At 44.8% G+C, this 21,563-nt stretch overlaps 1 protein-coding gene across 1 annotated transcript in view; it reads left to right on the plus strand.

Annotated features, from left to right (window-relative positions):
* LOC124289283 (patatin-like phospholipase domain-containing protein 7) overlaps positions 1-21,563 on the plus strand; it is an 88,606-nt gene that overhangs the window by 33,628 nt on the left and 33,415 nt on the right. Inside the window, 14 exon segments of the mRNA XM_046725897.1 lie at positions 177-238; positions 1,428-1,494; positions 2,236-2,316; positions 2,822-3,008; positions 8,296-8,432; positions 8,853-9,020; positions 10,634-10,703; positions 10,738-10,745; positions 12,294-12,368; positions 19,496-19,629; positions 19,839-19,970; positions 20,360-20,456; positions 20,458-20,534; positions 20,708-20,868. Coding sequence (XP_046581853.1) covers positions 177-238; positions 1,428-1,494; positions 2,236-2,316; positions 2,822-3,008; positions 8,296-8,432; positions 8,853-9,020; positions 10,634-10,703; positions 10,738-10,745; positions 12,294-12,368; positions 19,496-19,629; positions 19,839-19,970; positions 20,360-20,456; positions 20,458-20,534; positions 20,708-20,868 — 1,456 coding nt within the window.

Below are 21,563 nucleotides of genomic sequence, written 5' to 3' on the forward strand. Positions count from 1 at the left end.
AGAGGGAGGAGACAAGCATAATTAGCATGAGTCAGGATAAGTATAAACTATCAATTTTAGTCAGAAAATTACATAATTAGAGAAATATATTTGAATGACAATAGAAATGTAATTAGAATTCACATGTACATGTAACTGCACCCTGTCCATCTCCTGTATGTGACACTGTGTTGCAGGGTCACCCAGCCCCTTACAAGACTGTTTCCGCCAAGGCAGCAGTGGACTCACTCATCCTCAAGTAAGTTGTGTCAGTGCAGATTGGACTTGTGAACTTGGTCCAAAGGTGTCTTCCTAACTCCGGCCAAAACCTGATGATCTGAATCTCCATATTCTGTTTCTTGATGATTTTGTGCCCAGCCTTGCATCCTTCCTGGTTCTCATCCTCATTATGCAGACATACAACTGGAATTCCTTTCAAATGACATGAAACCCATCCCTGTCCGTCCCACTTTCTGACCTCAATCTTTGGATATGAAATATGAATAAGTCTTAAAAAATCAGTTATAGGAAAAAGAAGATTGATATGAAAAGGGAGCTTACTCTTTGTCTCATCATTTACAGAAGCACTGTGTGTTTCACAGGGTTTTACAAGCTTGACCCTGTTGTATCAAAGTTTAAATACTTTAACATGTCTTTAATGCTGCAGTAACACATCTGCCATTAATTTTGCTTGTGTGAATCTTCCCAAGACAAAGGAGATAAGAGACTGTTCATAATTTATGTCAAGGGGGCTGATGATTTTTATGGAGACACATGTATACAATGTGAATGACCCCACCTAATATTTATGTACAAAGTAAGTGTCACTCCTCTCCTCTCTGCATGTCATGTAGAAAGTCAATCTACCCTCCGCTATTACATGTGTACAAAATTGATGCAAACACCCCTCCTCTCTTCAAATCATCATCAGGGCCGTGGGGTAGCCTAATGGTTAAAGTGTTGGCTCGTCACGCCGAAGACCCGGGTTCGAATCCCCACATGGGCACAATGCGTCAAGTCCATTTCTGGTGTCCCCCGCCGTGATGTTGCTGGAATATTGCTAAAAGCGGCGTAAAACCAAACTCAGTCAGTCAGTCAAATCATCATCACCCCCGAATCATTAATTATGAACGGTCCCTAACTATGAAAGTCCACTTCCAACCTTTGCCGAACTGGGTTTAAATTTCTCCTACGGTACCAGTTATATCCTTTCTGCCAGACCTGATAGCTAATCAGATTTCACCTATCATACATGCGTTTGTGTCAATGAAAATGGTGGTCCCCGTTAAGACAACCTGATTGATGATTAAGATCTATATTCTAAGAAAATGGATGCACAAGATGTTATTAGCTTGTTGGTGAGACATAGTTGATGACGAGCAAGGCTAATGTGGTTTTGAGAATGAGTGTTAGGATGGAATGATTGCCTTTCTATGTAACTCTCCCAGGTTGCCTGCGTCAGCCTTCAGCTCAATGTTCAAGAAGTTCCCTGAGTCTATTGTCAGGGTTGTCCAGGTTAGTATGACTTACTTCCGTTGTAACTTTGATCTCTGTTTTGTCTGTCTTTTTAATGCAGCTCACACCAATATTACAGCTATATGTAAATATTCAAGGCTCGACCATACAATTCAGTAACTGACATTGATCTGTGCAATTATAGGTTACGATGACATGCAGTAATGCCAGTGAGCCTGACTACCCAAAACACATGGGTTGCTGATGAATATGCTTTAACTCTCTAGAACTATTACACAGTGTTGGTGAGATGGACACCTATTGGTTTCACGCCTTGTACATATTTTAGGAATCAAAGGGGGCGGTGGGGTAGTCTAGTGGTTAAAGCGCTATTCGCCACGCCAAAGACCCGGGTTCGAATCCCCACATGGGTACAAGCCCATTTCTGGTGTACCCCGCCGTGATGTTGCTGGAATATTGCTAAAAGCGGCGTAAAGCCAAACTCAGTCAGGCAGTCTAGGAATCAAAACTCAATTGCTTATTTTATGAGAATTGCAGAAACAGTGTATTTAATGCCATCATCACAGAGAAACTTCACTGAACAGCCTATTGTTCAGATGATTTCACATAAAGAAATTGTGATGTCATGAACAATGCGTGCCATCATGTTGACCGTTTTTCCATAATGAAGCTGTGACACCATTTAGTTTCCACTCAGAGACAAGCCAACATGCATTTTCAAATACTAGAAAATTATTACACAAGATCACTTAACATGAAAACCTTATGTCTGTTCCACAGATAATGATGATCCGACTGCAGCGAGTGACATTCATGGCTCTCCACAACTATCTGGGTCTCAGCAGTGAGCTCATCAACCCTGTAAGTACACCAGTTACCTCCCTTAGTAACTGCAGCAAATGCCGGTGTGAGGGTTGGAATTCCAGCATTGGCTTGTCAGTATCATGGGTTCTCACTAAAATGTAAAAGGCAGTTTGAGAGATGTTAGACAAAAACGCAAAGTTTGGTGATACTGATAGCTTAACCAGCATATCACCATGACACTAGACCAACAGGTTTTACAAGGCAGTCTGTAACTGCTGGGCTGGGTGGGGTAGCCTAGTGGTTTGTTTCTTTCTCTAACTTCTGTTCGAGTGTATGGAGCTGTAACTTGCACACTGCATTCCAATCCACCTTCAACATCTCTGACATTTTTATTCTAAATTCAGTAAAGCTAAATGGCCATGTGACTCTTCTTTATCAATATTCTAAAGGGTATTGATATATGTTTTTAATATGTCATGTGGATACAAAATATGTCTGTATCAACTGATATTCAGTTTTAAAATAAATTGAGAATCTCATAATGTGCTACACATTCTTGCAGGAAAGTCGTACAGATCTTCGTACTCTGTCCATTCAAACCATCGCCCACCATGGCAGCCCTCACAAGATCCACAAGTACTCCCACAGTAGTTCAGTTGGCGCTGGTGGCGTGGAGGCAGAGGAGAAAGCCGAGGATGCAGACTCAAAACGACCTGCTTACGTCAGATCTACATCTGAGCAAGTTCCAGGTATGCATTCCAGACCAAATCACTTGCTCAGTCTTCATTCAAATGGGATATTACTGGACAAGTGGACATTTTAAACTTATCCTATCTCACGGTATGCACTTCTCTCTCTCTTGATTCGACACTGAGTGGAACGATGTAAACTTTTTTCCCTAGGCCTCTCTTGTCCATCCGCCCAAGCACTCTAGCTACCCTCATTATAAGACAGCTTCCTAGCTCTCATGCAAAGCATGCGGCATGCACCACTAGCTGCCCACGTGACTATCTCCGAATCATCATTCTTTCTTGTCGCACACGAGTGTGGACGTATTTTGCTTTGCTCAACGTTTTCAACTTAGTCTACAACATGGGGAAAGTTGACCAACCAAAGAAGAGGAAAAAATGCTCCCGGTGTAATAAAGTGTTCTCCGTGAGTGATCCACATGGATATTGTGTTGACTGTATGGGACAGTGTAAATGGGACTCTCGTTGCGATAAGTGCAAGGATCGTTTGGTGACTACACTCGTGGTTGCGCTCGTCGTGTTGCTGACAGGGCACGTTATGCCGCTTCACTTGACGGACCCAGTCCCTCCAAGAAAGGAAAGTTTAAGCATCCTACTTTGCGCGACGGTCACAGTCCCCTCACTCCCCAGGATTTCATGAGTGCGTCTTCAGATTCTTTCTTATCGGAAGATGTTCGGCATTTGTTGGGCTCTCAACACTCAAGCCCGAGTCCTTCATCACGGGTAGTGGTTGTTGAGCGTGCTACAACCCCTCAGGATACCTCTAAACAGCGGGACCTTCGAACTACGCTCTCTGTCTCTCGTTCACCGGACCAGTTATCTCGGCAACCTGGCTTATCTGTTTCAGACAAGAATCAGCTGATCTCTACACCTGACTGCGCAGAGCGCATGCGCAGAAGCCGTTTCGCCTTCGCCGCTCATCAAGCAGTGAGAGGAACCAGTCCACCTCGCCAACGCGTCTGTCAGTGGTTACTTCGCTGTCTCCTTCCCATTCGGCGAAAAGAAGTGTGTCTTGTGTCCAGCTGTCTAGATCCTCTGCTTTGCCGAAGCCTGCCAGATGGAATCACAGTTCGTCCGATCACGCTTCGCCTGTCCGCTCCCCTCCACCTCGACTTCCGCCGGACTGTCCACCTTCCCCAGAATTAGACCGGCTCTCTACGAAACAGCTTTCGCCGAACTGGTCTTCATCGAAACACCAGTCTAAGAGTCAGCATTCTCCGGATCGATCGTGTGCTAAACGGACTTCACCTAATCGTACTTCGTTGAAACAAAGTTTGCCAAAACTTTAGACTTCGCCGAAACGGCATGTGATGAATAGACTTTCACCGAAACGGCCTTCTTCCAAGTGGTATTCAGCAGAATGCCTCTCTCCGGATCACCTGAGTACTTCCCCGAACTCTGTTGGATCCTACAGTCACGCCTCCTCAGCACGGACGCGGCTTTCACTGAGTCGTCTGGATCAGTCTCCTATTATTATTCGGATTTGTTCACCGGATAGACCTGATAGGTCTACTTCACTGCCGAGACACCACTCTTCGACTCATTCGCGTTCAACTAAGCCCACACCTCCCTCTGCTTCGTTGAGATCGGTTCTTCGTTCCAAGTCACCTCCTCGGAATTCGTCCTCTCGTCATCATGGGACTTCCGGTTCTGCGCACTCGACCCGTCAACCTAGATCTCCTACATGGTTGACTGCTGCCTATCGTTCAAGATCCAGGGATCGTCGTTATCGTTGCGATATATCCCCTCCTCGCTCCCGTTCTCAGCAGGTCTCCATTTTGGCATCCTCTCCCGGTTCGTCCCCTCCAGACATGGATATGGTTCTACGGATCATCGATCTAATCAACGGTATTCTGAGTTGCGATCTCAGCGTGCTATGACTTCTGACGGGACTCCTGCCTCCTTGCGTCTCTTTACTCGGATTGTACCAGATTCCTGGACTCCTGCGCAGGAAACTACCCGCAGTCCAGTCTCTGGGCCCGGCGCCCAGTACTCCGGGATTCTATTCCCCCATGTTTCTGGTTCCTCTTGACATCGGCACAGGCATTGACACGGCGGGGACAATTGCAACTGTGTCCGTTGCAACGTTTACTGCGTCCGTATCTCGTCTCAGAGAATCTCCAGGAGTTGATTCGTCTTCCCGAACCCTTGCATCCTTTTCTTCAGGGGTGGCTTGTCTAAAAGAACATTTGCGCCGGAGTTTGTTTGATGCCGTTCATTCCAACTTGTTCATCGATGCGTCACTCAAAGGTTGGGGGCTCACTTTCTCCATCATCAGACAGCTGGGCTGTGGTCGTCTGCAGAACGGGACTTGCACATCAACGAACTCGAGTTCTTGATGGCTCTTCTCGCCATTCGACATTGGGCGACGGAACTTCGGGGTCCACCCTGCTGATTCAGACAGACAACTCCTCAGTCGTCTGGTACACCAACCATCTCGGGTCGACGGGTTCAGCGAACCTTCTTCAGTTGGGGTTTTCGTTCTTCCATCTGATCGACTCCCTCGCCATCAATGCTCGAGACAGACACATTCCCGGAGTCAGGAATGTCATCGCAGATGCGTTGTCCCGCTTCGATCGGCCGTCTCGCACGGAGTGGCAATTGAACCCACAGATCTTTCAGGAACTGGTCTTCCCATTATCAAGGCCCCAGGTCGACCTATTCAGCCACGGTTCAACCATCAGCTCCCACAGATTGTCTCGACGGTACCAGACCAACTAGCATGGGATCTCGACGCTCTGGCGATTTCGTGAGAGGGACTCAACGCTTACGCCTTTCCACCTCTGGCTCTTCTACCCACAGTCATCCAGAAATTCTGGCCAGTCAGGAGTTGGTTTGTCGATCTCGCACAGCTCGCAGACCTAAACCCAGTTCCTGTTCCCGATCGGGACGACCTTCTGTTACACCCTCACGCGGATTGGCGTCATGTATCCCTACACACCCTGTCTCTTCTGCATCTGCAGAAGTCCTTAATCGCCAAGGGGTATTCTCGGAGAGTGGCTATGGCCATCACTTCTGCTCATCGGACTTCCACCCGCTCACTTTATGATGAGAAGTGGAAATGTTTTTAGAGATATCGCACGTCCAGAGACATTACATCTCCTGTTTCTACTTTGCCTCAAATCGTCGCTGAGTTTCTTCAGCATTTGCGGTCGTCTAAGAAGCTCAAGGGTTCCACTTTGGCCACTTATCTTGCTGCGATCAACTCGGTCCTGGCTACCACCACAGGCTCTAAGGTCTCCACGGTTCCTGAGCTTCAGTATTTACTCTGGTCCTTCAAGTTGGCCGATCAGTCTAAGAAGTTTAGACCTCCTGCTTGGGATTTATCTGTGGTGCTGCGTCATCTAGCCTCGGCGGACTATGAACCCCTAGCTCAGAAGGATCTCCTTCAAGACCTTCTTCCTTGTGGCCTTGGCTACAACTACTCGGATTTCTGAACTCCACGCTTTGGACGTTAACAGAGTCCAGTTTGAACGGAAGAAGCATGGCAAAGTCTTCCTCGGTCTCCTTGGGATTTTGTAGGGAAGAATCAGTTGCTGGGACAACCCGATCATACTTTTACCATCCCACCATTGTCCACGATCCTTGGGCCGCATGACAATGAAGACCTGCAGCTTTGCCCTGTTAAGGCTTTGAAGATTTTTCTTGCTGCTTCTAAAGATCGCCGCTGTCTCCGCAAGCGCCTTTTCATTCCGTTGTCCTCAACATCAAGGGCGGAAGTTTCTCGCACCACTTTATCCTTCTGGATGAGAGCCACCATCCTATGGGCTTACACCTTCGCTGGGTTACCAGCCCTGACAGCTTCCAATCCACACGAGACACGGGCGTTAGCGTCTACAATGGCTCTGCATAGTAACTGCTCTCTCTACGCCATTATGGAAGGATGCTTCTGGCGATCCGACTCGGTCTTCTCCTCGCACTACCTTCGAGACCTCTCAGTCAAGGATGTACAAGGCCTGCACCAGTTTGGACCCCTTGTGCTCGCACAACAGCTGTCTACGGCCCACCAACGCAGATAGGGAACTGTCCCTCACGGTTGCTGCTTCTCCTGAATTTTCTTGAATATAAGTCTGAACCTGCTGTCTGCCTTATGTTTTGATTGCTTATGGGTTAGAACTACTTCAATTAGTTTTATACTAAGACACAGAGATTCTGCCACGTCGGTGGTTGGACAAAACTGGAGCTTGATTCTGTATCACGATGTGGAAGGGTTCGACATGTCACGTTTTCTGACCTCTACTTTTTGAAGCAATTACGTCATTGAAGTGTGTCACTCCCGAATTCCAGTGGATTTCGTTGCGTTCCGACTCCGTAGTTGCCGGGCACATCCTTTGACTAAGCTTATGCAAAGGAGTGAGGGTCAATTTGATGCTGTCCCGGAACTGAACGTTTAAACTTGGAGTTCCCGAGTTGTGCTTCTCTTTCACCCGTCTTCTCGAAGCAGGGGCTGGCCCGATTATTGTCAACCGACTTTAATTTACGGGGGTACCTTGAAAATCGTGGCGAAGTGACATCCTTTCTCACTGAGCTGCGTGCTTCTTCGGAGCTTGCGGCCGAACACCACATCGCTCGGGAGATCTCTGGGAGACATGCTTAGTAAGCCAAGGAGTTCAACAGAACTCTCAGCACAAGCATAGGAGTTGCGTGCATGCGTAATATGCCTCCCGTGTGCATCGCTATCTACGGTCGTTTCCAGTCTACACAGTTCCTGCTGTTGGCACTGTCAAGACACAGGGTATCTGCGTCCCGCCATCCGACCATGGGATAAGTGCATACCGTGAGATAGGATAAGTTTAAAAATTTGAAAATTTTAATATAAATTGTATATTTATATACTTATCCTATCTCACGCGACGGATTCCCACCCATCCTACCCGCTATACAGATTCTCCAAGATGGATATTATCCAGTGGCTCCAAGAATGAGAATGATGATTCAGAGATAGTCACGTGGGCAGCTAGTGGTGCATGCCGCATGCTTTGCATGACAACTAGGAAGCTGTCTTATAATGAGGGTAGCATGGAGTGCTTGGGCTGATGGACAAGAGAGGCCTAGGGAAAAAGGTTTACATCGTTCCACTCAGTGTCGAATCAAGAGAGAGAAGTGCATACCGTGAGATAGGATAAGTATATAAATATACAATTTATATTAAAATTTTCAAATTTCTGTATACTGTAAACTACTATAGAAAGGGACGTCCATGTGAGACACAAAAAGACAGATGGATGTGGACTGGAATGCTCATGATATGTAGCTGCTGACATGAGTGTACTTGCATGTATTTCAGGTCGTACCAAGCTATTGAGCAGCACTTCGGACAAAGATCGCCACCCATCCGACTTTGACACTGCTTGCATGCGAGCCCGGGTTCCGAAGCAAGACAATTACAGCAGCTCCATCACAGGCTCACCACCAAGCAAACAGGTCAGATCTCTTGTCATTAATTCTCCTGAGTCTCTACCCAGTCCAAAGCCTTGTGTATGTGTGTTTGTCTCTGTGTATGCCTGTGTATGCATCTGTGTTTGTGTGTTTGAATCTGTGCTGTGTGCTTTCAAGCACCTTCAAAACTCTTTAGTTGAACTCAATAAGACACTGTCTTTATACCTCTGTTTGAATACCTCTGAATGTTAAGAGTATGGCAACCAAAATATACTAATTTGGAGATGTAACATGAGGTTTTGACAGCTAAATATTCCTCCATGTGAACTTAAAAATCCTTGATCAATCCTTTTGTATTTTTTACAGTCCCATCTAATATTATTGTTTCTGTTGTTATTGCTTCTGAATTGTACTTCTGTAGTATTCTGTAAAAGCCCTTTCAGTAAAAGATTGTTATATTTCCAGCTGTTCAAGGAGTCGGATGTTGATGGTCCAACAACGCCCAGCTATCGACATAGGCCCAAGAGATCCAGTGGTCACGGGGACACTCTGGGGCTCATGTCGGACAGCTACACAGACGAGTACATCCTGGAGCTGGCACAGAAGGACCTCCTCAATCTCCTTGGACTCACCGTGAGTTGGTATCAGGTTACATCATATACGGCTATGGGTATTCCATGCATTTGCTGGTTGTTGATGACATATTTTGGTGGTCTAATGACAACAGACCCCAAAAATATTAAATATATTAAATTTTGCCTCTGAACCATGATAAAAAAATATGCTACAACAACTATATGGTTGATGGGGCGGCAGAGTAGACAAGTGCATAGAGTGTTTGCCTATCATGCCAAAAACTTTGTTTGAATCTCTGCGGTGGGCGAGCTGGCTAAGGCACCAGGCTAGTGATCCAGCGAGGTTGAGGTGTCGGGATTGAGCCCACCTGTGACCGGGTGTAAAAACCTTGGAGTCAACTTTGTGTGCAGACTCTTTCAGTGTTGTCACAACCCTTAGTGTACAGTACACAACCCTGTGCACTTAAAATAACCCGAGAACCCGTTGGTATTTGACCAGATGGTGGCCACATGAATACGTGCAAACACCTAGTTGCGGGTACAGCAACGTGCAGTGAACATGGACAAAGTACTGTGACTATGTGTCCCAGTCCACCCAGCTGTGAATGGGTACCTCATCAGGATGAGAAAGCCACAATAATTCGGTGTGCCTAGTGGCTGCAAGAGTTGTATACTCCCCAGGGAGTTGAGATTGATAATGCGATGTGCCGTTGAGATTGACATCCAATGATCGAGGGAAAAAATACCAGCACCTTGAGCATGCACTGGTGCGTGGTTATGTGCGCTATAAAATATCCTGTAATAAAATAATAAATAAATAAAAAAATACATTGCATGGTCTCTTTCGCCTAGCTGCCTACTACGTTGCTGAAATATTGCTGAAAAGCAGGGGTGCGGTGTGGTGGTTTGGGGGACAGAACACATAACTCCCTCTTTGGTTGTTAACAAGGTAACATGGGGTTCCTAGATTGAGTTAATTGTTTTGAACAGATTACAGGTGTGTGTTCACAAGTAGTTAATCAGTGTAAACAGTATGAATGACAGTAGAGATTATCACCATACTCTCAGTGATATTGTACATGGCATTCTGTTGACCTCACCTGAAACACCACTCAACAGAATGAACTAGTTACTCCCTTTTGTCAACAATTATTGAACAATTTATCAAATCAGTCTGCTAGATCTTTTTTCTTTGACTAGTGATATTGTACAGATTCCGTTGACCTCCCCTGAAACACCACTCAACTGAATGAACTAACTCCCCTTTGTCAACAATTATTGAACAAACTAGTCTGCTAGATCTTTTTTCTTTGACTTAGGATTATGAAAGACTTCCATATCATTCTTTGTACCTTCCTGCTATTTTTGTAGCATGGTTCAATACTGTGTATATGTCATTGTGTTGAATCAGGTAGGTTACAATTTGATTGGATACTTCTTGTCAACAGATTCAGATCATGTGGTCTCAATGACCCCTATTCATACTCTGTAACTGTATTGTACTTTCCTATCATTCTGAAGTCAGCTAAAGTTTGCTAGTGGTACAATCCAATATAACCTACATGGTATGGGGTTTCACAAACCCTGTAGATTGGGAGATGGTTTTCTCCATTTGCCAACTCATTGTTTATAAAGAAGCCTACAGCAGTAAATCATGTCTCTTTGTTGCAGGATCCAAGTATTTTGGAGGGTCACCTGAGTCTACAGTATGTCAAGGCCGGTACAGCGCTTTGTAGACAAGGGAGTACAGCCATTGACTATACTGTGTAGGCAAGGAGATCAGGTATGTCAAGGCATTGACTATACTGTGTAGGCAAGGAGATCAGGTATGTCGAGGCATTGACTATGCTGTGTAGGCAAGGAGATCAGGTATGTCAAGGCATTGACTATACTGTGTAGGCAAGGAGATCAGGTATGTCAAGGCATTGACTATACTGTGTAGGCAAGGAGATCAGGTATGTCGAGGCATTGACTATGCTGTGTAGGCAAGGAGATCAGGTATGTCAAGGCATTGACTATGCTGGGCAGGCAAGGAGATCAGGTATGTCAAGGCATTGACTATGCTGGTAGGCAAGGAGATCAGGTATGTACGAGGCATTGACTATACTGTGTAGGCAAGGAGATCAGGTATGTCGAGGCATTGACTATGCTGTGTAGGCAAGGAGATCAGGTATGTCGAGGCATTGACTATGCTGTGTAGGCAAGGAGATCAGGTATGTCGAGGCATTGTGTAGGCAAGGAGATCAGGCTGTGTGACTATGCTGTGCAAGGAGATCAGGTATGTCAAGGCATTGACTATGCTGTGTAGGCAAGGAGATCAGGTATGTCGAGGCATTGACTATGCTGTGTAGGCAAAGGAGGCATTGAGGTATGTTGGCAAGGAGGCATTGTCTAGGCATTGACTATGCTGGTAGGCAAGGAGATCAGGTATGTCGAGGCATTGACTATGCTGTGTTAGGCAAGGAGATCAGGTATGTCGGAGATCAGGTATGTCAAGGAGAGGCATTGACTATGCTGTGTAGGCAAGGAGATCAGGTATGTCGAGGCATTGACTATGCTGTGTTGGCAAGGAGATCAGGTATGTCGAGGCATTGACTATGCTGGGTAGGCAAGGAGATCAGGTATGTCGAGGCATTGACTATGCTGGGTTGGCAAGGAGATCAGGTATGTTGAGGATTGACTCAGGTATGTTAAGTTGTTCCAGTGCTGAAAGGACACTTCAGGGACAGTGCTGTGTAGATAAGGTTGTCAGGTGTGGGCTCCTCAGCTCTACTTTAACCCTTACTTAGTGTAACTGCAGACTATGTGTAATGTCATCTTAGCTACTGATGGAAGTGTGTCCCTGCTGAGGGTAATCCATCACCCAGCTGAGGTTCATATCTGTAACCAGTGTCATGGATGTGGTTAACATGTATGTGCTGTTGACAGAGGTGGTGTTAGAAGCAAGAAGATATCCTATGTCACTATGTGGACACCAAACCAGCACCGTGTCACATATCACTTTGTAGGCATTCAACCAGTATTATATCTCACATTGCTATCCAGGGTATAGAATTGGCTGCACTTGTGTTACAGATTTTACTGATATTTTACTCTTGTCTACTGTTGATTTTTGGTGTTAATGATTTCAAAGTGGTCTGCGAAATTATACTTGGTTGACATGTGTTCATAAGAACTGACTTTGTATGTAAAAATCATCTTCTGTAGATGTTGGAGTCAACTCTGAATTAAATGGACATAATGGTTATGCTCAGGGACCCTTGTCCTTATTTTGGAAACTGCTTGTAATTAACTACACCTGTGTCAGGTACTGACTGTGGTTCTATTCCAGGATGCCAGCCTGGTGTTTGTAGTGACTGGGACGCTGCACATGCTGCAACAGATAGTTGGGGAGGAGACAAGGGAGGTAAGTCATGGCTCCCTGAGGCTGTGCCTGCTTGGTCTTCTGTTGGTTGATTATCCCCTGCTGCACGTTTAGTATTAGGCTCCTTACGTAGGTATGAATTGGAATAGCTTTAGAACTGATACTAGATACTTTTCATATTTGGTACCTAGGTTCATCACAGTGTTCAAAAGGTCCTAGTCAGGTTTGGTGACCTTGACCTTCATTTCAAGGTCACAAGGGGACGTTTTACCCTTGTCAGCAAGATATCTCAAAAACCGTTCACTGGATTTTCTTCATATTCAACACCAAGCTACATCTTGGGAAGGCGCAGGGCTCAGTCGATTTTGGTAACCTTCACTTAATTGTCAAGGTCACAGCGACACTTTGAAGATTTCAGCATGTAAACCTGCACGTTAAGCTTGTCAGCAAGATATCTCAAAAACCATTCACTGGATTGTCTTCATATTTGACACAAAGCATTATCTTGGGAAGGTGCACCTTGACTGGTCATGCTTTTGTTGACATTTCACTTCATCTCAAACTACAACCTGCACTTTTTAAGATTTTTCTTATCCTGACTCATGATGTTTTGCTTATCTCCCTTTCCTATGTGAATGGTAGTGGAACACTTGAATCCTTTGAAGTTCCCGAAGCGGACGTAAAATACACTCACCCACGAGTTACCTACCTTTTCCCGCGTAAACAGTCATGTGACCAGCCATACTTGTCACTCTCTCCCTTTTCGCCCAAGCGTATGGTTGGGCGAGCACTGGAGTCCCGTCTAAGGCATATATCCTTTATATTGAGATCCTATTTATCGAAATTACACTATGTATGGTATTTGGCTATAACTAGGTTGTATTATATGTAAAATTTTGAAGAATTTCTTTGTATTTTCTGACATATTTTCATCGTAATGTAACTTATTTACTTTTCACGAAATCTTTCAGTTTTTGCATGTACCAGCTGTCAGTGGCTGATCCTCACCCCCAGTGCCCGTCATGCATTAAGCCATGTTCTTCCACCTTGCGTTGTACATATTGCATTGGTTTATCAAATTTACAATCTAATCAATATTTGTCTTACATCTATAGACGTGCGATGGATCGGGTGAGGAATTCATCACAATTCATGGTTGATAAACCTGATCAAGCCGGTAACCGTATGCTACTGCAGAGAAACATAATTCAAGTGCTATGTCGAGTACGTTGCAGGGGCAGTCGTCTGTTACGGGGTCTAAGAAGAGGTCTGCTACGACGGAGTTGACGCCCTCTCAGAGTAAGAAGAAGACATCTTCATCATCCACAACGCAGAATTGGGCATCTATAACTAGATCAGCATCGATATAAACGCAACCAAGCAAGTCAACTCATCAGAGGTCGGTTAATGAGGAGATCACCCCACCTCATGAAGCAGACGTGTTTGATGAACCACCGATACTTCTGCCTGAAGTACCTATCAGACCTACTAGATCGGCGACGCAGTCAACCTCCACGACTACTAGATCGTCTCCTGCAACTACAACAGCTGGCCAGCTGTTTGACGACCAACCACCAACTTCTCAACGTAGTGAAGTTGAAGCACACATCACCTCAGCATTAGCAAACGCTTCATCTCCATCGCAGCAGCTGCAATCAACGCAGAACTTTGATCCAGATGAATTCATGAGGCAATTCACTAACCAGATGATCGCCGTGATAGGTTCGAGGAAGAGGCGACGGCTCGACAGAACCTCTCATCTGCTGACAATGTGCGCAAACCCTCAGACCTGCATGAACATACTACTCCTCATAGATCTACGAAATCTACATCTGTGAACCCTCAACGTTTGAGAACACCTAAGGATCCATCTCCAAGACCAAGCCGCTCTAGATCGAGATCACACATCTCTCACAGACGTTCGCGAGAACCAAGTTTGCGGAGACAGGATTCAACTCGTGGGATGGATCTCGAGATAGATGTTCGCGAAGAGAGTTATCATGAGACAGAGGTTCGCAAAGAGAGGATTCACGAGACAGAGGTTTCGCAAAGAGTTGTATCTAGAGACAGAGGTTCGCGAAGGGAGGTCTCACAAGATAGATGTTCGCGAAGGGAGAAATCTAGAGATAGAGGTTCGCGGAAGGATGATGCAAGAGATGGAGGTTCGAGAAGGGATGACTCTAGGGATACAGGTTCGCAGAAGGCTGATTCGCGGAGGCATAGTTCTACGGACCGAGATATATCTGATGAACAAGCCGACTTCATCTTCCCCGACTCAGAGGTTACAGCTTGGGTAGCCAATGGATTGAACTTGGAGTCTCCTTCTTAGGATGTGGATGAAGTCTACACATATAAGATGTGCAACGACGACTTTGACTCAGTGACTATTCCTCCGATTGAACCTATATCCAAGGTACCTTCTAAACTACGCACAGCTTTTGAGAAAGCTGCAGACATCTACAAGGTTCGAGAACTCTCAGATATACAGGCAGATAACAGCAACACAGACATGTACAGGGTTAACGAACCCTTAAATCAACAGGCAGGATGATGACGTCGACTCTATTACCATACAGCTGAATAAAACGAAGCAATGATTAAAAGATCAACAACATGTGCGATCTCTACAGTTTACAGCCTGCACAACTCTACAACCTGCACGAACCTTACACCTGTAGTAGGTTCAGTTTCAGACGACAACCTACTTGGTGAGAGGAATATCTTCATCTACACGGATACGGAGGTTTTATCCTGGGTAGCAGATGGCCTGCGGATATTGTCGTTCACTCACTCACTCCAACCCAACAAAGACGTACTGCATATACGCTGATGACTTCAACTCCAATATGATATCACCTATGAAGCCGATATCTCAAGTACTGGAGAACCTCAAGGCGACCTTCGTAAAGGGCTTAAGGTTAACAATGCCTTCAAGAATCCTTGAACGGACGTGCAGATGACATTATTAACACTCGTCACTCAGCGAGGGGGTTAGGATGTTATATCCTATCAACTAGATTTAACATCGGTATTCTTCAAGATCCATACAGACATATGTCTCGACAGCCTCCTTCATCATGCTGGCTTATATTATCCACAATGGAAATACGTGATTAATATCACTGCACAAGGTTTTATACTTGGAGGAACCCTTATACAAGAGGTTTATATGAGCAGCGTAGAACTATGCGCGCTTTTACTCAACCAACTATTGCACCAGATTTTATGAAGGCCAACTTGCTACAACACCAGTGATGTCATGCTTGGAAGCTGATTGGTCCACGTCAGTTAATGCCCCCTACTGACAGAGCAGGCGCCAGCAAGTTTACTGACTTGTAAACAAACCCGTTGTACGGGGGAATACTTCACCGACAGCCTTGAAAAGAGTATACAACTACGGCCTGTTATCATCATGGGAATCTTAATAGATGTCTAGCATTGACAGCAGGATAAACAAGGTTTATCTTGGAAGTTGTCGCTGATAAAAGCCGGTATGAGTACCTGTCCCCTGCGATACTACACTGGAGCCTGCCTTGCGATAAATAGACAACGATTCGATGTATGCTGATCAACACAGATCGCCTGCGTATATAAGGGGAAGAATAATGTATCATCACTTCCAATCAGAGGTTAGCACTTCCAATGGAACGTCCTACTGTTTGGAATATCATCCTCTCTATGATTATTCATACGAATAACCAAGCCTATCGGCACCTATCTGCATCATCAAGGTCTACGCAGTGCCGGTTATCTGGACGACGGCATACAGGTTCTTCAAAGTGCCAATCAACTCAGACAGCAGCTGAACTTCACAATTAAGTTGCTCCTGCAACTAGGATGGCTAGTGAACCTGATGAAGTTGGAGTTAGAATTAAACAAGATCTTCAATTGCTGGGAATAAGAATTATCAACACAGAATCGAATTGTGGTCCCAGAAGATCGTTGGGTCAAGAAACAAGCCATGATGTCTACTCGGTCTGCTAACCTCAGCGCAGGACTTGACTCGCACAGGAAGATTACAACTCACGCCGTTGCAACGATTCCTGGTAAAACATCTGGACAGTGTCGACCTTATCTCGCTACCAGACAACCTCATAAGGTACCTGCTATGGTGGACTCACAGGTCGAATGTCTGTGGAGGAACCTATTTACAAGAGCCGGCCTTCGACACACATCTTTACGGTGATGCATCGCTACAGGGATGGGGTACGCATCTCAACAACCAATTTGCATCAGGAAAGTGGTCCAAAACAGAACAAGATCTTCACATCAGTCTGCTAGAAATGAAAGCTGTGATCAACGCCGTACAGCTATGGTCGAAGTTCGCTGATCAACAGAATGCTGATGGTCCACACGGACAACTCTACAGTGGCATTCTCCATAAATCGGCAAGGATCAACAAAATCACCAAGCCTACTTCAGCTCACATTCCAGTTGTTCGACATCACGGAGGATGCAAACAGCTGGATAGAGGCGTATCACATTCAGGGAGCCAAGAATGTGCTAGCAGACGTTCTATCCGGACATTCCTGCACCTGTCACCTACAGAATGGACGTTCTATCCGGACATTCCGGCTCATCATAAGGGAAATAGGATCCCCATGCATAGACCTGAGACTTATGCAAGGCGGAAAGGCTTCATTGCTATGAAAGCTACTCATCCTCAAGTGGCGGCATACCTATGTCATCTTAGACATACTAGACATCTGAAAGGTTCGACATTATCCACGTATCTCGCTGTCATCAGTACAGTGATCACCATGAAGACAGGCATCAAGTTGACGAAAGTACCAGAATTACTTGCTCTGCTGAGATCTTTAAACTGGAGGACCAGCAAAAGAAATTCAGAGCTCCGGACTGGGATCTGAATGTAATTCTTCGTCATGTCACGAGTGATGCCTACAAACCTCTAGATCAGACTACCTTCGAGCTGCTTACACAGAAGACTCTGTTCCTGCTTGCACTAGCCACGGCAGCTCGAACTAGATTGACACGGGGCAACATGCTGCAGTACATTTACGACTTAAATGGGACTTTATTGCCAAGAACCAACTACCTGGTCAACCAGATAGACAGTTCCATGTACCAGCGTTATCCACTATCCTCGGACCAGAGGATACACAGGACTTAGCCTTGTGTCCGGTCAGAGCCCTGAAGATATATCTTCAAAAGACTAAAACAAGGAGACGCAAACTCAAGAGCCTGTTCATCCTGTTATCTACAGAGACATCAGCAGAAGTCTCAAGAATGACAATATCGTTCTGGATGAGAGCTGTTATATTGAGAGCAGGACTAGAACCTCCAAGAGCTTCCAACCCACACAAAGTCAGAGGACTGGCATCAACACTAGCTCTGCATGGAAATTGCTCTATATCAGCAATTATGGAGGGCTGCTTTTGGAAGTCGGACACAGTGTTTGACAACCACTACCTCCGAGATATAGCCTCCAAAGACGTCTCCGGCATTCACCAATTTGGGCCTCTCGTTGTAGCACAGCAACTAACGGCTCCACAAAGGTGTTGAGTTGGAAAATCTCACCCTTTATCACGTTGACTTGTTGATAACTTTTACTAAGGAAAAGTATTAGTTTGAAAGTCCATGCGCACAGTCTAGGACAGACTAGCATGAGTGATTAAAGACCCTGTACGGGTAAAGATCTTACCTGTACATTAAGGGGTCGCAACTCATTTATGATAAAGATCTTATCATAATCTATGGGTTGTTATAGATATCTAGTAAAAAGAAGATACTAGTATATATTAAGCCACATGAATCAACATGATTCAACTTGTCTGAGATGGAAGTAAGACAAGAAAGTGGTACCCCCGAGTTATAACGGAAGATGGAAGAATAGGATCAATGCAGTTCCCATGGGGGGGATACAGGATGTATCTAAGGACAGCTGATGAATCCAGGAAGTGGAGTGACCCACCACCAATCTGAAGGATTCTATAAGCAAAAGATCATGAGTCAGGATAAGAAAGACATGTAATTTTTCAAGTAAAATTGATATTTTATCATGCCTCATGAGGTCGAGCCCTCCCAACCTCCCCGCTGGAAACACTTTGGATTTCACAGTAGATCCAAGTGCATAGGCAGAAAAATCAGGAGAGAGTGACAAGTAAGGCTGGTCACATGACTGTTTACGCGGGAAAAGGGAGGTAACTCTTGGGTGAGTGTATTTTTACGTCCGCTTCGGGAACTTCAAAGGATTCAAGTGTTCCACTACCATTCACATAGGAAAGGGAGATATGCAAAAGATCATGAGTCAGGATAAGTATAAAATATCAATTTTACTTGAAAAATTACATTTTGATTTGATATTTTGTGGCGGGGGATTATGTCACCTCAGTGACAATGCTTGTTGTACATATGTGAAAGAGAATTGTCCACCACATTCCTTTACTAGTTTAAAATTTGTATATTTTGTGATCTTATTGTAGACTATGACGGAGGTGGGAAAACTGTTTCTTATAAACAATGATGTGATTGGATTGTGATTTTAGCACAAACCAGAGTCATGCATTGTCATACATTATCCAGGATACTTTCATGATGGAATACACAATAATGTGTTGCTGGATAGGGTGTGTAACGTTATGTGTTGCTGATGGGATATACAGGAATGTGTTACTGATTGGATATATGCATAGCATTGTGGTCAGATTTTATGCATGTAGCTGAAATTTTGGTGAATGTGGATTTGCTTACTGTTGATTGTGAACAATATTCACTGACTATCCCCCTCTCTCCTTCACTTGACCGCCTCTGTGGTGTAGTGGTTAGAGCGTCCGCCCGGAGAGCGGAAGGTCGCGGGTTCGATCCCCGACCGCATCATACCAAAAGACGTTAAAATATGGTACTTGTTGGTCCCTGCCTGGCGCTCGGCATTAATGGGTACAACAAGGACTGGTCGGCTCGGAGTCAGTATAATGTGTCTGAGTGGGGTATTCATGCTTCACTGCGGCATGGTATCTCAGTGGGCTAGCACTATAAAACCAGCTTCAGTCTGGGCTAGTACAAGCAGCCGCACATACACATACACACGCATGCACGTCGTCATATGAGCGAAATATTCTCAAGCACGACGTTAAACCCAATTTCACCTCACCTCACCCTCACGTCACTTCACTTACATGGAGACTGTATGTTGTTGCTGTTGTGTCCAGGCTATATTGTTCACCGCCGACCCCGGGGAGATTGTCGGGACGCTGGCTGTGTTGACAGGAGAGCCGTCACTCTTCTCCATCAAGGCCAAGACAGACTCTAGGGTGGTCTCTATCTCCAAGGAAGACTTCTACATGTGAGTCAACCTGCCAGTCATAGCAAGAGAAAACATACATATATCCCTAAAAATGATATGCTTTGAAACTGTTTCAGTATATTTCAGTATGAATGTTAAACTTTCTGTAAGCAATCAATTGAAATTGTCATTAAAATATGCATTATTCCAAGTGCAGCTTGCTCCTTGCTGCTGTGCTGCACTAACAACATGGCGTCTGCTGTTTCTAGCATCATGAGGGAGGAGCCGTTTGTTGTTCTGAACGCTGCTCACACAACAGTGAAGAGAATGACACCATTTGTACGTCAGATTGATTTTGCTCTGGACTGGCAGATGACTGAAGCAGGAAAGGCATTGTTCAGGTGTGACCCGATATGTCCGTGCATGGTCTATTTGCAACTGTTCACGTGAAATCTGATCCATGCATAGAAGGAAACTATTTTAGAGGAGTTAGGTAGTGAAATATATATTTTATGGAAGATCACTGTCAGCTACATCTTCATGAGTACAAAGGTCTTCAATGCGGATCTGATACATTTAATTTGTTTCTCAGCAGTATTAGATTAAGTTGGTTTCATTTTGTATGTCTCTTTTGGTTTAAAAGGAGTAAGATTTCTTTTCTTTGTTGTACGTTATCAACAGGACTATACATAAAAGGTACATGACATAGATGTGAGAGAACTGCTCAGAAACATCTGTGAGGCCTAAATTACCCATTGTCAATGTTTACCTGTTCTCTCTTGGTTCCCAGACAAGGTGACAATTCAGAGAGTGTGTTCATTGTGTTGACGGGGCGTCTGCGTTCGGTGATAACACTCCTAGGTGGCAAGAAGGAGCTTGTTGAGGAGGTACGGTCGTGGGGAGCTGGTCGGCATCGTTGAGGTCCTCACACAGACAGAGAGGGCCACCACCGTCATGGCCGTCAGGTAATAGTCACAGATCACTGGCAACACTGTCAGGCACTTAGAGTCCCTTGTGGTCATCTTGGCACCATAGGCCAACATTTTGAATTGGATTGGATTCCGCAAGTGATGTATATATTAGTCTGAAATTACATAGTACTGTATTATCACCTAATTTGTAACTGACTCACTTTCAGAGACACGGAGGTAGCTAAAATGCCCTCAGAGCTGCTGAATCTTATCAAAAGGAAGTATCCGCAGATTGTCACTCGACTTATTCACCTACTGGGCCAGAGGATTCTGGGAAACCTGCAGAGTCGGAACACACTCGGTGCTCACATATCTATGCCCTTCAGAAGTAAGTAGATATAGAGGGACATACCAAGCAGCTACACAGAATCCTGACATTGCACACAGTAGTGTTTTCAGTGAAATTGTCCACATTTCAAGATTATTGAGACATAGATCAGGGCTCGATTTAAGCATTTAGAACTTGCACTGGTGCAACCTGTAACTGCTAAATGCAACTTCTCATGTATATCAACTTGCACCCAGTGTATGTTAATATTTTGTGTTCAAAGAACACACTTCAGCTGGAAAACAGAAAAAGGAACTGACTTGGAACAGTGACTCTGATTATTGTAGGAACAGTGACTGAAGGAATTACTGCTCATGAAAGTTTAGGAAGTAAGATAACTACAGATTTCTTTTGTTATAATACGTTTCTAAACCGTATTTACCAAAACTCAAGCATTATACACAGTGTAAAAGCAGGAGGTGCAGCCTGTTTTTGTTTGGTGCAACAAGGTGATTGCCTTAGGTTGCACTGGGTGCAAGTAGGTTTCATTTCCTTAAATCGACCCCTGTAGATACAGATGATTTCATTTTGTATGCATAAAGGTGAGGTTTGATTGGAGGATGTGAACTAACCAGGTTTCACTGCACATGCTGTATGACAGGATTTCATGTCAGACATGTATACGTTTCATAACATTTGATATTCCATGTTCTGTATTGCACACCATGATTCTCTACAAGGATAAATAACAAAGT

This window comes from Haliotis rubra, unplaced genomic scaffold (genome assembly GCF_003918875.1).
Source record: "Haliotis rubra isolate DU_JTF1 unplaced genomic scaffold, ASM391887v1 Scf1118, whole genome shotgun sequence".
In the NCBI taxonomy this organism is placed as follows: Eukaryota; Metazoa; Mollusca; class Gastropoda; order Lepetellida; family Haliotidae; genus Haliotis; species Haliotis rubra.